General features: G+C 44.0%; 1 protein-coding gene across 1 annotated transcript in view; it reads right to left on the reverse strand.

The window, feature by feature from the left end:
• The window catches only part of zswim5 (zinc finger, SWIM-type containing 5), a 214829-nt gene that overhangs the window by 47439 nt on the left and 152970 nt on the right, over window positions 1-14420 (reverse strand). Inside the window, exons 3-4 of the mRNA XM_067990098.1 lie at window positions 13047-13195; window positions 2140-2290 (exon numbers count right to left, since the gene is read on the reverse strand). Coding sequence (XP_067846199.1) covers window positions 2140-2290; window positions 13047-13195 — 300 coding nt within the window. The remainder of the gene's footprint in view (window positions 1-2139; window positions 2291-13046; window positions 13196-14420) is intronic.

Consider the following 14420-nt stretch of genomic DNA (forward strand, 5'->3'; position numbering starts at 1 on the left):
CTTTGGACTTGGTGGAGCAAAGATGGGGACCATCCCAGGGGAACCTACGTTGGCTTCCAGTCACCCAATGCCTCAAATTCAAAATTCTCAACCTTGTAGTTTGCCCCTCCCTATCTCGCTAACCTCCTCCAGCCCTACAAGCTGCCACCTCCGAACTTCGCGTTCCTCTTACTCTGGCATTGCTTGCAAGATCCCCTCCCTTCACTCACCATTGGTGTTTGTGCCTTCAATTGTCTAGACCCCATGGTTCTGCAATTCCCTCCTAAAACCCCTCCACCTCCCTCTCCTCCTTTAAGGCCCTCCTTAAAACCTACCTCTTGTCACCCCTCCTAATAAAATATTCCGCTATTCTACTAGATCATGACTGAGCTGTACCTCAACTCCATATTCCATCCATTTCTCCATATCCCTTGATACCTTCACCTAACAAAAATCTTTTTTTTAATATATTCATTCATGGGATGTGGGCGTCGCTGGCTAGGCCAGCATTTATTGCCCATCCATAATTCCCCTTGACAAAAATCTATCGCTCTCAGTCCTAAGGCTTTTAAAAGAAAAGTGAGAGAGGTAGAACAAAGTGAAGTGCTTGAAGGAGCAGAAAGTGCCAGATGAATAGGGGGAAGAGACCACAGTATGATTTGATGATAAGGGCTACATTGCTACTGCAGCAGTTTGGGTAGGGCAGGCGGTGGGAAGTATAGCCAGGTGGGGAGGCTTCAATACGGATCAAGGTGTTGACACCAGTGAACCGAGATTTAGTCAAAGCCATAACATCAATGCAAACATACAAGGGGTATGGCAGTGCAGTGGTTATGTTACTGGACTGATAATCCAGAAAACATGAGTTCCAATCCCACTGTGGCAGTTTCAGAATTTGAATTTAGTTTATAAAAAGCTGGTATCAGTAAAAGTGATCACAAAGCTATCAGAAAAATCTAACTGATTCACTAATGTCCTTTGGAGAAGCATATCTGCCGTCCTTTCTCAGTCTGGCCTATACGTTACTCCAGTCTTAACTGCCCTCCGATGTGGCCTAGTCTCCTTTTGCAGGTTCAGTGGGTAAAGACAAATGCCGACAGCTTTGGGATGAGTTGGGTCTGTACTGATTCTCTGATGGTTACTGGATAAAAGCATGGTTTGTCCGGATTCTTTGATGGTTTACGAAGTAAAGGCACCCATCTCTGATCTGTACTAATTCCTCAATGGTTTACTTTAAGTATTTAAATAGAATCATAGAATCATAGAAAAGGCTACAGCATGGAAGGCGGCCATTCAGCCCATAGAGTCCGTGCCGGCTGTATGCAAGAGCAATCCAGCTAGTCCCACTCCCCCGCCCTTTCCCCGTAGCCCTGTAAATTTTTTCCTTTCAAGTATTTATCCAGTTCCCTTTTGAAGGCCATAATTGAATCTGCCTCCACCACCCCCTTGGGCAATGCATAGAGCAATTTGTGCCTAAAAAGTGACAAGGAACTATTACATAAAATAAAACATACAAAATTAAATCAAAAGATGTAACCTAATCTTGGCATTCAGAACAAAGATGAGCTATTGTTCTTGAAGCTCGCGTTGAGCTTAATGAACGATATCTCCTCTCAGCACCATACAACCCTCTGGTCTGAAAACTGCCTTCAATAACTTCAGACTTCAGCCATATCCTCATTTTCAAATCTGTTTCAATTTCATACCTGACCCCCAGGGTTCCCATCTCCCTCATTTGCTCGCACTTCCCCAAGCCTCCCTCTTCCTTAGCTATTTACACACCCTTTGTATCTTTAAATGTCAATGCTTCTGACCATTGCTTGACTGAGATGATTTGTTACATCGTTCCACTGTTCTTCTGAAGAATCTGCACCTGCAACGTAAACTTGTCAGTTCTCTCCACAGATGCAGGCTGCCTTGCTGTGCATCGCCATCATTTTCTGTTTAGATTTTAAAATCTAAAACTAGATTTCACCAGTTGTGGCATTTGTTTTGTATCTCCATTATTCGTTATGCAAACCATCGGAATTTTATTAGATTACAGCCTTGCATGCATTTACAGGTATCTGTTATTTTTAAATGCTTTGCAAAGGAATCTATTGGGAGCAAGGGTTAAAATACTGCATTGCTTGCCTACACAATCTTCTCCTCTACACTTACCCAACTCATCCCAAAGCTGTCGGCATTTGTCTGTCATGCCCGTGCCTTGTTGCCTCCAGAGAGAGAGTCGTGGGTCAGCCATGAACTGTTCTGTTATTAATGTCAACATCCTGGCACCATTTGAATCCCTCATCTTCAGCATTTCTCGTACCTGTGGTTGAAACAAAATTTAAAATCAGCAATCAGAATGCAAATGTTATGCTTTGCCAGAGAACTGGTGCTGCTTCAAGTTTTTTCCCCATCCTCTTTAAAGCCAAAAATCTCCTTTTTTTTTTAATAATCTGTATCATGTTCATTTTTTTTTAAAAAAGCAAATAATCTGAAAATTCTCTTACAGGAAAAAATTTTGAAACAGCACAATAAATGAAAGACATTAACACGATCAACACTGTACATGGTAAATTATTATGCAATATGATCAGTTAATATTCACATCAACATCCTAGGCATTCACATCGAGAGGTCATCACCCTAACATGGAATGCATAGGCAACCACTGAAGTTACAAAATAAAAGCAAAAAGGGACTTAAGGATAAAAAAAGAGATTGCTTCCAATGTATAAGGCTACAGGTAACTAGGTGGACTGACAGAAATTTAAAAAAAGATAAAGGAGGCCAACAAACTGGTCAGAAGAGCGGAAATAAAAATGAGGTTAAAATGGCAGGAGATATTGATTATTGTAAACAATTTTACAACACCAAGTTATAGTCCAACAATTTTATTTTAAAATCCACAAGCTTTCGGAGGCTTCCTCCTTCCTCAGGTGAATGTGGAACTGAAATCCTCGAACCTATCGCATTTATAAAATCACAGAACAATGCCTGGTGATTACAGAGAGTCTTTTCAACTGCCCATTGCCAAGGCAACCAAAGTGTTCAGACAGATAGGTGTGACCTACAGGCCCACCGAATATACAAACGGCCAGAACTAAAAGAACAGATGATGTGGAGATGCCAATTAAAAAAAGAGCGAGAGAGGTAGAAACATAGAAACATCCGGAAGGAAAAGACAGCAATTGTCCCGTTATATTAAAAACAGATAACATTTGTTCGCTGGTGGGGTAACGTGTAGCGTGACATGAACCCAAGATCCTGGTTGAGGCCGTCCTCATGGGTGCGGAACTTGGCTATCAATTTCTGCTCGACGATTTTGCGTTGTCGAGTGTCTCGAAGGCCGCCTTGGAGAACGCTTACCTGAAGGTCGGTGGCTCAATGTCCTTGACTGCTGAAGTGTTCCCCGACTGGGAGGGAACCCTCCTGTCTGGCGATTGTTGCGCGGTGTCCGTTCATCCATTGTCGCAGTGTTTGCATGGTCTCGCCAATGTACCATGCTCTGGGGCATCCTTTCCTGCAACGTATGAGGTAGACAACGTTGGCCGAGTCACAGGAGTATGAACCATGCACCTGGTGGGTGGTGTCCTCTTGTGTGATGGTGGTATCTGTGTCGATGATCTGGCATGTCTTGCAGAGGTTACCGTGGCAGGGTTGTGTGGTGTCGTGGACGCTGTTCTCCTGAAAGCTGGGTAATTTGCTGCGAACGATGGTCTGTTTGAGGTTGGGTGGCTGTTTAAAGGCGAGTAGTGGAGGTGTGGGGATGGCCATAGCGAGGTGTTCGTCGTCATTGATGACATGTTGAAGGCTGCGGAGAACATGGCGTAGTTTCTCCGCTCCGGGGAAGTACTGGACGACGAAGGGTACTCTGTTGGTTGTGTCCCGTGTTAGTCTTCTGGGGAGGTCTATGCGATTTTTCGCTGTGGCCCGTCGGAACTGTCGATCGATGAGTCGAGCGTCATATCCCATTCTTACTAGGGCGTCTTTCAGCGTCTGTAGGTGTCCATCGCGTTCTTCCTCGTCTGAGCGGACCCTGTGTATTCGCAGGGCCTGTCCATAGGACAGCAAATTACCCAGCTTTCAGGAGAGCAGCGTCCATGACACCACACAACCCTGCCACGGTAACCTCTGCAAGACATGCCAGATCATCGACACAGATACCACCATCACACAAGAGGACACCACCCACCAGGTACATGGTTCATACTCCTGTGACTCGGCCAACATTGTCTACCTCATACGTTGCAGGAAAGGATGCCCCAGAGCATGGTACATTGGCGAGACCATGCAAACGCTGCGACAACGGATGAACGGACACCGTGCAACAATCCATCACCAAGAGTGGCTCGGTAGCACCACTACTGACCAAGCTGGCCGAGTCCTGAAGGACATAGCTGCTAGACTGGGCCTGCGGCAGGTGGTGAGCGAACCAACACGAGGGAAAAACTTACTTGACCTCGTCCTCACCAATCTACCTGTCGCAAATGCATCTGTCCATGACAGTATTGGTAGGAGTGACCACCGCACAGTCCTCGTGGAGATGAAGTCCCGTCTTCGCACTGAGGACACCATCCAACGTGTTGTGTGGCACTACCACCGTGCTAAATGGGATAGATTCAGAACAGATCTAGCACCTCAAAACTAGGCATCCATGAGGCGCTGTGGGCCACCAGCAGCAGCAGAATTGTATTCCAGCACAATCTGTAACCTCATGGCCCGGCATATTCCTCACTCTACCATTACCAACAAGCCAGGGGATCAACCCTGGTTCAATGAGGAGTGTAGAAGAGCATGCCAGGAGCAGCACCAGGCGTACCTAAAAATGAGGTGCCAACCTGGTGAAGCTACAACTCAGGACTACATGCATGCTAAACAGCGGAAGCAACATGCTATAGACAGAGCTAAGCGATTCCACAACCAACGGATCAGATCAAAGCTCTGCAGTCCTGCCACATCCAGTCGTGAATGGTGGTGGACAATTAAACAACTAACGGGAGGAGGAGGCTCTGCAAACATCCCCATTCTCAATGATGGCGGAGTCCAGCACGTGAGTGCAAAAGACAAGGCTGAAGCGTTTGCAACCATCTTCAGCCAGAAGTGCCGAGTGGATGATCCATCTCAGCCTCCTCCCGATATCCCCACCATCACGGAAGCCAGTCTTCGGCCAATTCGATTCACTCCGCTTGATATCAAGAAACGGCTGAGTGCACTGGATACAGCAAAGGCTATGGGCCCCGACAACATCCCAGCTGTAGTGCTGAAGACTTGTGCTCCAGAACTAGCTGCGCCTCTAGTCTAGCTGTTCCAGTACAGCTACAACACTGGCATCTACCCGACAATGTAGAAAATTGCCCAGGTATGTCCTGTCCACAAAAAGCAGGACAAATCCAATCCGGCCAATTACCGCCCCATCAGTCTACTCTCAATCATCAGCAAAGTGATGGAAGGTATCGTCGACAGTGCTATCAAGCGGCACTTACTCACCAATAACCTGCTCACCGATGCTCAGTTTGGGTTCCGCCAGGACCACTCGGCTCCAGACCTCATTACAGCCTAGGTCCAAACATGGACAAAAGAGCTGACTTCCAGAGGTGAGGTGAGAGTGACTGCCCTTGACATCAAGGCGGCATTTGACAGAGTGTGGCACCAAGGAGCCCCAGTAAAATTGAAGTCAATGGGAATCAGGGGGAAAACTCTCCAGTGGCTGGAGTCATACCTAGCACAAAGGAAGATGGTCGTGGTTGTTGGAGGCCAATCATCTCAGCCCCAGGGCATTGCTGTAGGAGTTCCTCAGGGCAGTGTCCTAGGCCCAACCATCTTCAGCTGCTTCATCAATGACCTTCCCTCCATCATAAGGTCAGAAATGGGGATGTTCGCTGATGACTGCACAGTGTTCAGTTCCATTCACAACCCCTCAGATAATGAAGCAGTCCGAGCCCGCATGCAGCAAGACCTGGACAACATCCAGGCTTGGGCTCATAAGTGGCAAGTAACATTCGCGCCAGATAAGTGCCAAGCAATGACCATCTCCAACAAGAGAGAGTCTAACCACCTCCCCTTGACATTCAACGGCATTACCATCGCCGAATCCCCCACCATCAACATCCTGGGGGTCACCATTGACCAGAAACTTAACTGGACCAGCCATATAAATACTGTGGCTACGAGAGCACGTCAGAGGCTGGGTATTCTGCGGCGAGTGACTCACCTCCTGACTCCCCAAAGCCTTTCCACCATCTACAAGGCACAAGTCAGGAGTGTGATGGAATACTCTCCACTTGCCTGGATGAGTGCAGCTCCAACAACACTCAAGAAGCTCGACACCATCCAAGATAAAGCAGCCCGCTTGATTGGCACCCCATCCACCACCCTAAACATTCACTCCCTTCACCACCGGCGCACTGTGGCTGCAGTGTGCACCATCCACAGGATGCACTGCAGCAACTCGCCAAGGCTTCTTCGACAGCACCTCCCAAACCCACGACCTCTACCACCTAGAAGGACAAGAGCTGCAGGCGCATGGGAACACCACCACCTGCACGTTCCCCTCCAAGTCACACACCATCCCGACTTGGAAATATATCGCCGTTCCTTCATTGTCGCTGGGTCAAAATCCTGGAACTCCCTTCCTAACAGCACTGTGGGAGAACCGTCACCACACGGACTGCAGTGGTTCAAGAAGGCGGCTCACCACCACCTTCTCGAGTGCAATTAGGGATGGGCAATAAATGCCGGCCTTGCCAGCGACGCCCACATCCCATGAACGAATAAAAAAATTTTTAAAAATCGCCAGACAGGAGGGTTCCCTCCCAGTCGGGGAACACTTCAGCAGTCAAGGACATTCAGCCACCGACCTTCAGGTAAGCGTTTTCCAAGGCGGCCTTCGAGACACTCGACAACGCAAAATCATCGAGCAGAAATTGATAGCCAAGTTCCGCACCAATGAGGACGGCCTCAACTGGGATCTTGGGTTCATGTCACGCTACACTTTACCCCACCAGCGAACAAATGTTATCTGTTTTTAATATAACGGGTCAATTGCTGTCTTTTCCTTCCGGATGTTTCTATGTTTCTACCTCTCTCGCTCTGTTTTTTTTAATTGGCATCTCCACATCATCTGTTTTTTTAGTTCTGGCCGTTTGTATATTCGGTGGGCCTGTAGGTAACACCTATCTGTCTGAACACTTTGGTTGCCTTGGCAACGGGCAGTTGAAAAGACTCTCTGTAATCACCAGGCATTGTTCTGTGATTTATAAATGCGATAGGTTCGAGGATTTCAGTTCCACATTCACCTTGGTGTTGTAAAATTGTTTACAATTGTCAACCCCAGTCCATCACCGGCATCTCCACATCAGAAAATATTGAAGTCTCAACCATATCTATAGATTTATTTGCAGCAAGAGGTGAAAAAGAAAGTGGTGGGAACCATTGAAAGATCAAAAGTGACATCATATCTAATGAATAAGAGACTACAAGTATACTAAATGAATTCTTCCTTTTTGTGTTCACGGAGGTGATCATGGATAATCTTCCCAGCGAGGAAGTTGAATCTTGGGGGGGGAGGGGAGGAGGGAGAGCAGAGAGAGAGGGTGGAAGTACTAAAGGAAATAGAAATTTCAGATAAGTTGGTCACTGATAGATTGAAGAAGTTAAAAGGAAGATAAGACACTAGGATCAGAAGGACTTCATACAAAGGTACTTTCAGAAGTGGCTGGCAAAATCAGTGACATCCTTGTCACTATTTGAGGGAAATATGAAAAAGAGAGTACTGCCCATGGATTGGAAAATAGCTAACATAAGATTAACCTTTAAAAAGGGCATAGGCACAATAGGCACAGGCCAAACAATACAGGCCAGTGAACCCAACATGTGTTGTGGGTAAAGTATGAGAAGGCTTCCTGAAAGAGGGGATAATGAAAGACCTAGATAGGTATGGTAATAGTAAGAAGACATCTGGATGGATTTATGGGAGAATGGTCTTAATTAATGAATTTACTGGAGTTCTTCAAGGAAATAACAGACTTTGTTGGCAATGGAAATTTTGTGGACTTAATATATTTAGATTCTGGCAAGGTTTTTGATATTGGGACACACAACTATTAAGTCCACAAGGTAGAAATAGGAAGCAAGTTTTTGAGGTGGACTGAAAATTGGTTAAACCAGAGAAAGCAAAGGGTGGTTGTGAACTGAACTGCATCACTATGGTAAGTGCAGTGTCACATGGATTAGTGCTGTGTCCATTGCAGTTAAAAGTATGAATGTTCTGGAGCTAGGGACAAAAACAAAGTTAATGCTGCAGATGATTTCACATTTTGGAGTGGGGCTTAAGCAATTGGAAAGAGGGGAACCAAATACAAAGGGATATAGATAGGTTGGGAAGGTGGGCTGATGCGTGATAAATAGCATTTAATATGGGCAAAGGCAAGGTAATGAGACTAGGGAAAGAAAATAAATAACAGAAATATAACTAAATATAACACAGTAGAGGGATCTGGGGATAGTGGTGGATAGCTCACTGAAAACAAAAGTGCAGCATGCTGTAGCAGTAGGAAAAGCTATTTAGATCTTAGGTTGTGTAGCCAAGAGGGATAGAGCACAAATCCCAAGTGATAATGAGTCTGTTGCTACACTACAGCAAAGATGTCCACACATTTGATATTTAAGGCAGTGCAGAAAAGGCCAGCCAAACTGATACCTAGCTTAACCAATCTGAACTATTAGGAGGGGTGAAGAGCCTGGGACTGTTTACTCTGGAGAAAAGAAAGCATGGGAGATATTATTGAAGATGACGATGAAGAAAAAGATGAAGGTGATGAAGAAGAAAAAGAAACAGATGAAGATGAAGAAATTGATGAAGATGATGATAAAGAAGATGACAATATAAAAGATGAAGTACAACAAGAACAACTTGCATTTATATAGAACCTTTAACACAGAAAAACATTCCAAAGCACTTCACAGAGGCATGAATGACAAAATGGACGTCGAGGCAGAGAAGGAAATATTGATCAGAGGTGGGTTTTAAGAAGGATCTTAAAGGAGGAGAGGGAGGTGGAAGGGTTTAAGGAGAGAATTCCAGAGTGTGAAGCCTATGTAGGTGAAGGCATGGCCACCAATGGTGGGGTGAAGGGAGAGTAGAAAGCACACGAGGCCACAGTCAGATGAATGGAGAGTTCAGAGGTGGTTGTAAGGCTGGAGGAGGTTGCAGAGATAGGGAGGAACGAGGACATGAAAGGATTTAAAGACAAGGATGAGAATTTTAAATTGGAGGCGTTGAGGGATTGGAATTCAATGTAGGTCAGCAAAGACAGGGGTGATGGTGAGCAGACCTTGGTGCAGGTTAAATATGGGCAGCAGAGTTTTGGATGAGCTTTACAGCAGGTGAAGAATGGGAGGCCGGCCAGGGGAACATTGGAATAATCTGGTCAGGAGGCAACAAAGGCGAGGATGAGGGGTTTCAGAAGCTGAAAAAGCTAGATAATGTTACGGAGGTGAAAATAGGTGGTCTTTGTGATGGAGAGCATATGGGGTTCAAAGTTCAGTGTGGGGCTGAAATAGGACATTGAGGTTGCAAACAATCTCCTACTTCTTGTGTTCTTTAGATTTGTGGTTGGGATCAGATCAGCCATGATCTTATTGAATGGCGGAGCAGGCTCGAGGGGCCGATTGGCCTACTCCTGCTCCTATTTCTTATGTTCTTAACATCAGTTGCCGGGGAGGATGATGGACTCAGTGGTGAGGTTATGGAATCTGTAACTGGGGGCTGAAAATAATGGGTTTGGTCTTCCAAAGTTCAGCTGGAGGAAGTTATGGCTTATTCATGACTGGATGTTGGACAAGCAGTTAGATAGTACAGAAGTAGTGGAGGTAGTGAGAAAGGTGGTGGATAGGGAGAGCTGGATGTCAATGGCATAAATGTGGAAGCAGACCTCTTTACCAGGGGATGATGAGAAGGAGGAGTGGACCATGGGGGACACCTGATGTGAGTGCAGGGGGTGGGAAGAGAAGCCTTTCAGAAATGCTCTGGCTACGATTGGACAGGTAAGAGTGTAACAAGGCGAGGGCAGTCTACGAGCTGGAAAATAGTGATGAGGTTTTGGTGGAGGACGGTTTGGTCAACCACGTCAAAGGCTGCAGAAAGGTTGAGGAAGACGAGGATGGATAATGCATCATAGACACAGAGAATGCTCCTCATGACTTTGGTTATGGTTGTTCAGGTGCTGACAAAGGGGCAGAAATCTGAATGGAGAGATTCAAACATAATACATAAATTGAATCTCAATGATATATTTAAGATCGCCATAAATTCTAAAAGGAGGGGACACAAACTTAAACTTAGAAGAGAGAAGAAGCAGTGTAGTTATAACTTCTTAACGCATAGAGCAATGAACATGTGGAACAAACTGCTCAGGGAGGCAGAATGCGTGGGAATATTTATGAAAAACTTTGATAGGTTTTTGATGGAGTGGGTGATCAAGGGGTATTAGTTTTTGCAACCAGCCAGATGGACTGCACAGTCTTTTCCTATTCTGTACTTTTCTATGGTCACAATCCATTACCAACAATCCCTTTCCTCTTTTAAAAATGGGGAAGGAGCTTGAGGTTTAATCTAATCTTGGTATTCAGATGATTCTTTCAATCTGAATATGGGGTTCTAAACTGCAATTATCCATTAAATATAAGCACAACATTTGTCAACATTTTAAAAAAATAGAATATTAACAAGTTAATATCACTCATCAATATTCTTTATCTAGAAAGAACAGCAGAGAAGAAGATTTCAGAGTTTATATAACTTTGATGAGTGGGTGGAGAAAGTCTGCCAGTGCCGCTAAAGGCACAGTGAGAATTTTAAATAATGTGATCAATAAGGTTCACTGTCCTGTTGGGGAAATTTGTGTATTATGGGCTGATTTAAAGTATATTTGAAAGTTTCTGAAACATGTTGCATTTTTCTCATTCGTTTCTTGGCCAAACACATCTTAGGCACACATCTCCATCTCCAGCTGACAGAATAAATGAGTTAATATTAACATCAAAGATTTCGACTGAAAAATTTTCCTATAATCATACAGCACAGAAGGAGGCTATTCGGCCCATTGTGTCTGTGCCAGCTCTTTGAAAGAGCTATCCAGTTAGTCCCATTCCCCTGCACTTTCCCATAGCCCTGCAAATTTCTGTGTAAGTTTATTTGAACAAAAAGACCAATGCTGCAATATGCAATATGTAAGTAATACATATATCACTCGGATTCAATGTGAACTGGGGTGGGAAAGGGGAAAAAAGGCCGAGCCACTGCTTCTGATTGCCATCTAGTGACGACCCTGACTATTCCCCCCTTTCAGAAAAGCACATGTAGACGTTGGACAAGGACAGGATTGGGCTCAGCTGTCATTGCTGCTCTCCTCCTTTAGTGAAATAGTCGACCAGCACTCCTGGACCAGATTCATGTGAAGAATAGCCACTCAGCTACGATACTTGAGAGTTCCTAGTGATGTGGAACTGCACCCAAGCATGAACCACTGCCTTGAACAGTAAATGGTCAAAGGGAGAAATGGAGTAGGATAGAATTTTTTTTAGGAAAATGGAAACAATTTTGCCACCTTTCTCTCCCTATCCAGATGGTTTGATTGTATTCATGACATTAGCTCCTTTCCTCCTCCTGCTCCACCATCATGCATGCTAAACTTTCAACTTCAGTGAATCCTAAAAAGTGGTCTGAACTCCAGAATAAATCAAATTTGGTGGGCTTGAGCAATAACAAAACTAGGGACTGTAACTGTTCTATTCTCTACAGCATTGGGCTGTCTGGACATTCCCCTTCTGAGGAGCACTTACCATTAGTTTAATTTTATTTTCATTTTCTTTCATCTATTACAGGTCTTAGTCACACATCTCCATCTCCAGCTGACAGGACAAATGAGTAAACGTTGCCTCTGTCATTGCTGCTTTGTAGCCAATTTTGAAGTGTTACACAAGACGGAAACCTCTCTCCCTTCTGTTTCTTTTTTTCCCTTTCATCATGCTGCTGAGATACCTCCCATTACTCCCTGTTGCATCTGATAGCATTTCCACCTAAGCTAAGCTTAAAAGAAAGCTGAAGCCAGATTTGAATCTTGAATTCTCCCAGTGTGACAATGCACAATAAGGCCCTGTACAACCAAGCCACCCATTTTATTTATTTATATATATACTGACATTAGAATGGGGAAGAGGGTGAAAAAAAGAAAATAGGGAAAAAAAACTTCAAAAATACACTTCAGTTCGGGTTAGTCAACAAAGCACAACCACTTTTCTATTAAAAAATAAACTAAGTCAACCCCATATTGGTCAGCTCTGCAATAGACTTTTGAAGAAGGCTGGGAAGATGTTGGAACACAGTAACATCCTTGGAGACCAGATAACGTTCATGAACTGCTTGAACAAGGCTCTTGTGAATGTGATTCAAGTCTCAAAGTGTTACTGCCTGGAACAAACCTCCAAATTAATTTTTTATAATATAGTTTTGCACTGTTTATCTTTTTGGAATGTACCTACTGCAATTTTACTGAACTCATATCTTTTGTTACCGTCACCATTATAGCTGTTGAGTTTTCTTATGTGGTTCGATGTCGTCAACAGAAAAATGGTGCCGTGATGCGAGATGAGGGATAGTGTAAGGTCAGGTACTTGAGAACCAGTTTTTCAGAAATAAAAAATCCCCTTAATATAAGTTAATCAATCAATCGTTAGAATTCTATTTCACCTCAGTTGTTGGAAATTGGTTCCTTGAGCTAAACACAAAATCTGCCACTGCTGCAATCCTATATTTGAAATGGATAACAGAAATGAGGATAACTATTTGACCAATCTGTAAAAATAAGCTAATCCATTATTATATTTAAAAAACTGGTCCAACTGCACTGAACTTAATTCTGACTAAAAGCAGGGTGGAGCTAAAACTTCCAAAGAATTAGAGAGTTGAGAGACCTTGCTGACAGGAGAGCTCATATAAGACATTCTGATCTTCAGTTACCGGAGGCTTTACTCAGAAGCCTGGCTTTTGGAAAATAACTTTTGTACTGAAAGAATCTCACCTTTGCAAACATAGAATTTAGTTGCTTGCCAGACCCGTAGTATCCTCCCTGTGATAGGAACTGCTTGACTTGCTCTCGAACTTGCTCCTCGTCAAGATGCCAGCAGTTCTCATCATGAATGCTGGCACCTGCTGTTGGGTCAGGGGCGCCTGAGCAAAACAGAAAGCAGATAAACAGCCAAAAACTACCATGTTTAGCACTTCAAAATGGATACTCACTGCATTTTATATGTTGCAAAATGTCTAAAAGTGGTCATAAAGCTCCCTTGATACTTAGAGGATAAAAGCACTGCCCACTGCATTACAAAGCCTCACAGAGCAGAGGGCTTAGTTGGCTGATCAATGCTGAGGCTATAGTAATAACAACTTGCATTTATATAGCAGCTTTAACATAGTAAAACGTCCAAGGTGCTTCACAGGAGTGTTATCAGACATAATTTGAAACCACGCCACATAAGGAGATATTAGGACAGGTGACCAAAAGCTTGGTCAAAGAGGTAGGTTTTAAAGGGCGTCTTAAAGGAGGAGAGGTAGAGAGGTGGAGAGATTTAGGGAGGGAATAACACAATTGGTCTCTATGCCTCTGGGCTAAGGAGGAGAAAAAAAGCTTCAGTCAGAGTTTGTGCTCCTGAATGCTGTGCAATGGCCCTGGGTGGAAAGTACACTCTTATTGATATCAAGAAAGAACAGGACCAAGGTCAGCTGTGACGGCATGCACTGTTGAATAGCAGGCTATCACTCACTGTCAAGTGTGAGGCATGAAGTATAGTCATTTGACTGAGATTAAGAAGGGTTGCTGGTTCAGGTGAAACTGGACCCAATGAGTCAGCTCCTTCAGGGTAAAAAGGGAAAAAGTGGTTGAAAACCAATAATGAAGAACATTCTTTTTTAAAGCCCCCCTATAAAGCTGAAATTTTATTGTAAAGATATCTAGTATTTTACAAGAAACCAACAATTTTAATTATTCGGGGAGTTTCCAGGGTTGCTGAGGAAAGCAAGACTCCTATAGGAAACCCCAGAAATCAGGTTTAAAACTGGGCAAGCAGAAAAGTTTTATTTTCTGCACAACATTCTCTGACTGTCAATTGACCAAGAGAGAAACTGATGGACATAGAATATAAGCAACCAAATTACTGAGAGTTGGCATTATTGGTAAAAGTAGCTTTGGGGATATTACCATTCGTAACAATGTGAGTTGCAGATTTACACAATCGGTAGTGCAGAAAATGCAGCCCAAACTGCTAGTCACCTATGTGGTGGATGAGCCAACAGGTGATCTAGTGCCATGGTGTCTCTGGGGTCACCCTTCCTCTTTTCCAAAACTTGCAAATTTGCACAGATCCTGGGTACATTTGTGTCACTTTTTTTCTTTCTA

Source organism: Heptranchias perlo, chromosome 9 (genome assembly GCF_035084215.1).
Source record: "Heptranchias perlo isolate sHepPer1 chromosome 9, sHepPer1.hap1, whole genome shotgun sequence".
Taxonomy (NCBI): domain Eukaryota; kingdom Metazoa; phylum Chordata; class Chondrichthyes; order Hexanchiformes; family Hexanchidae; genus Heptranchias; species Heptranchias perlo.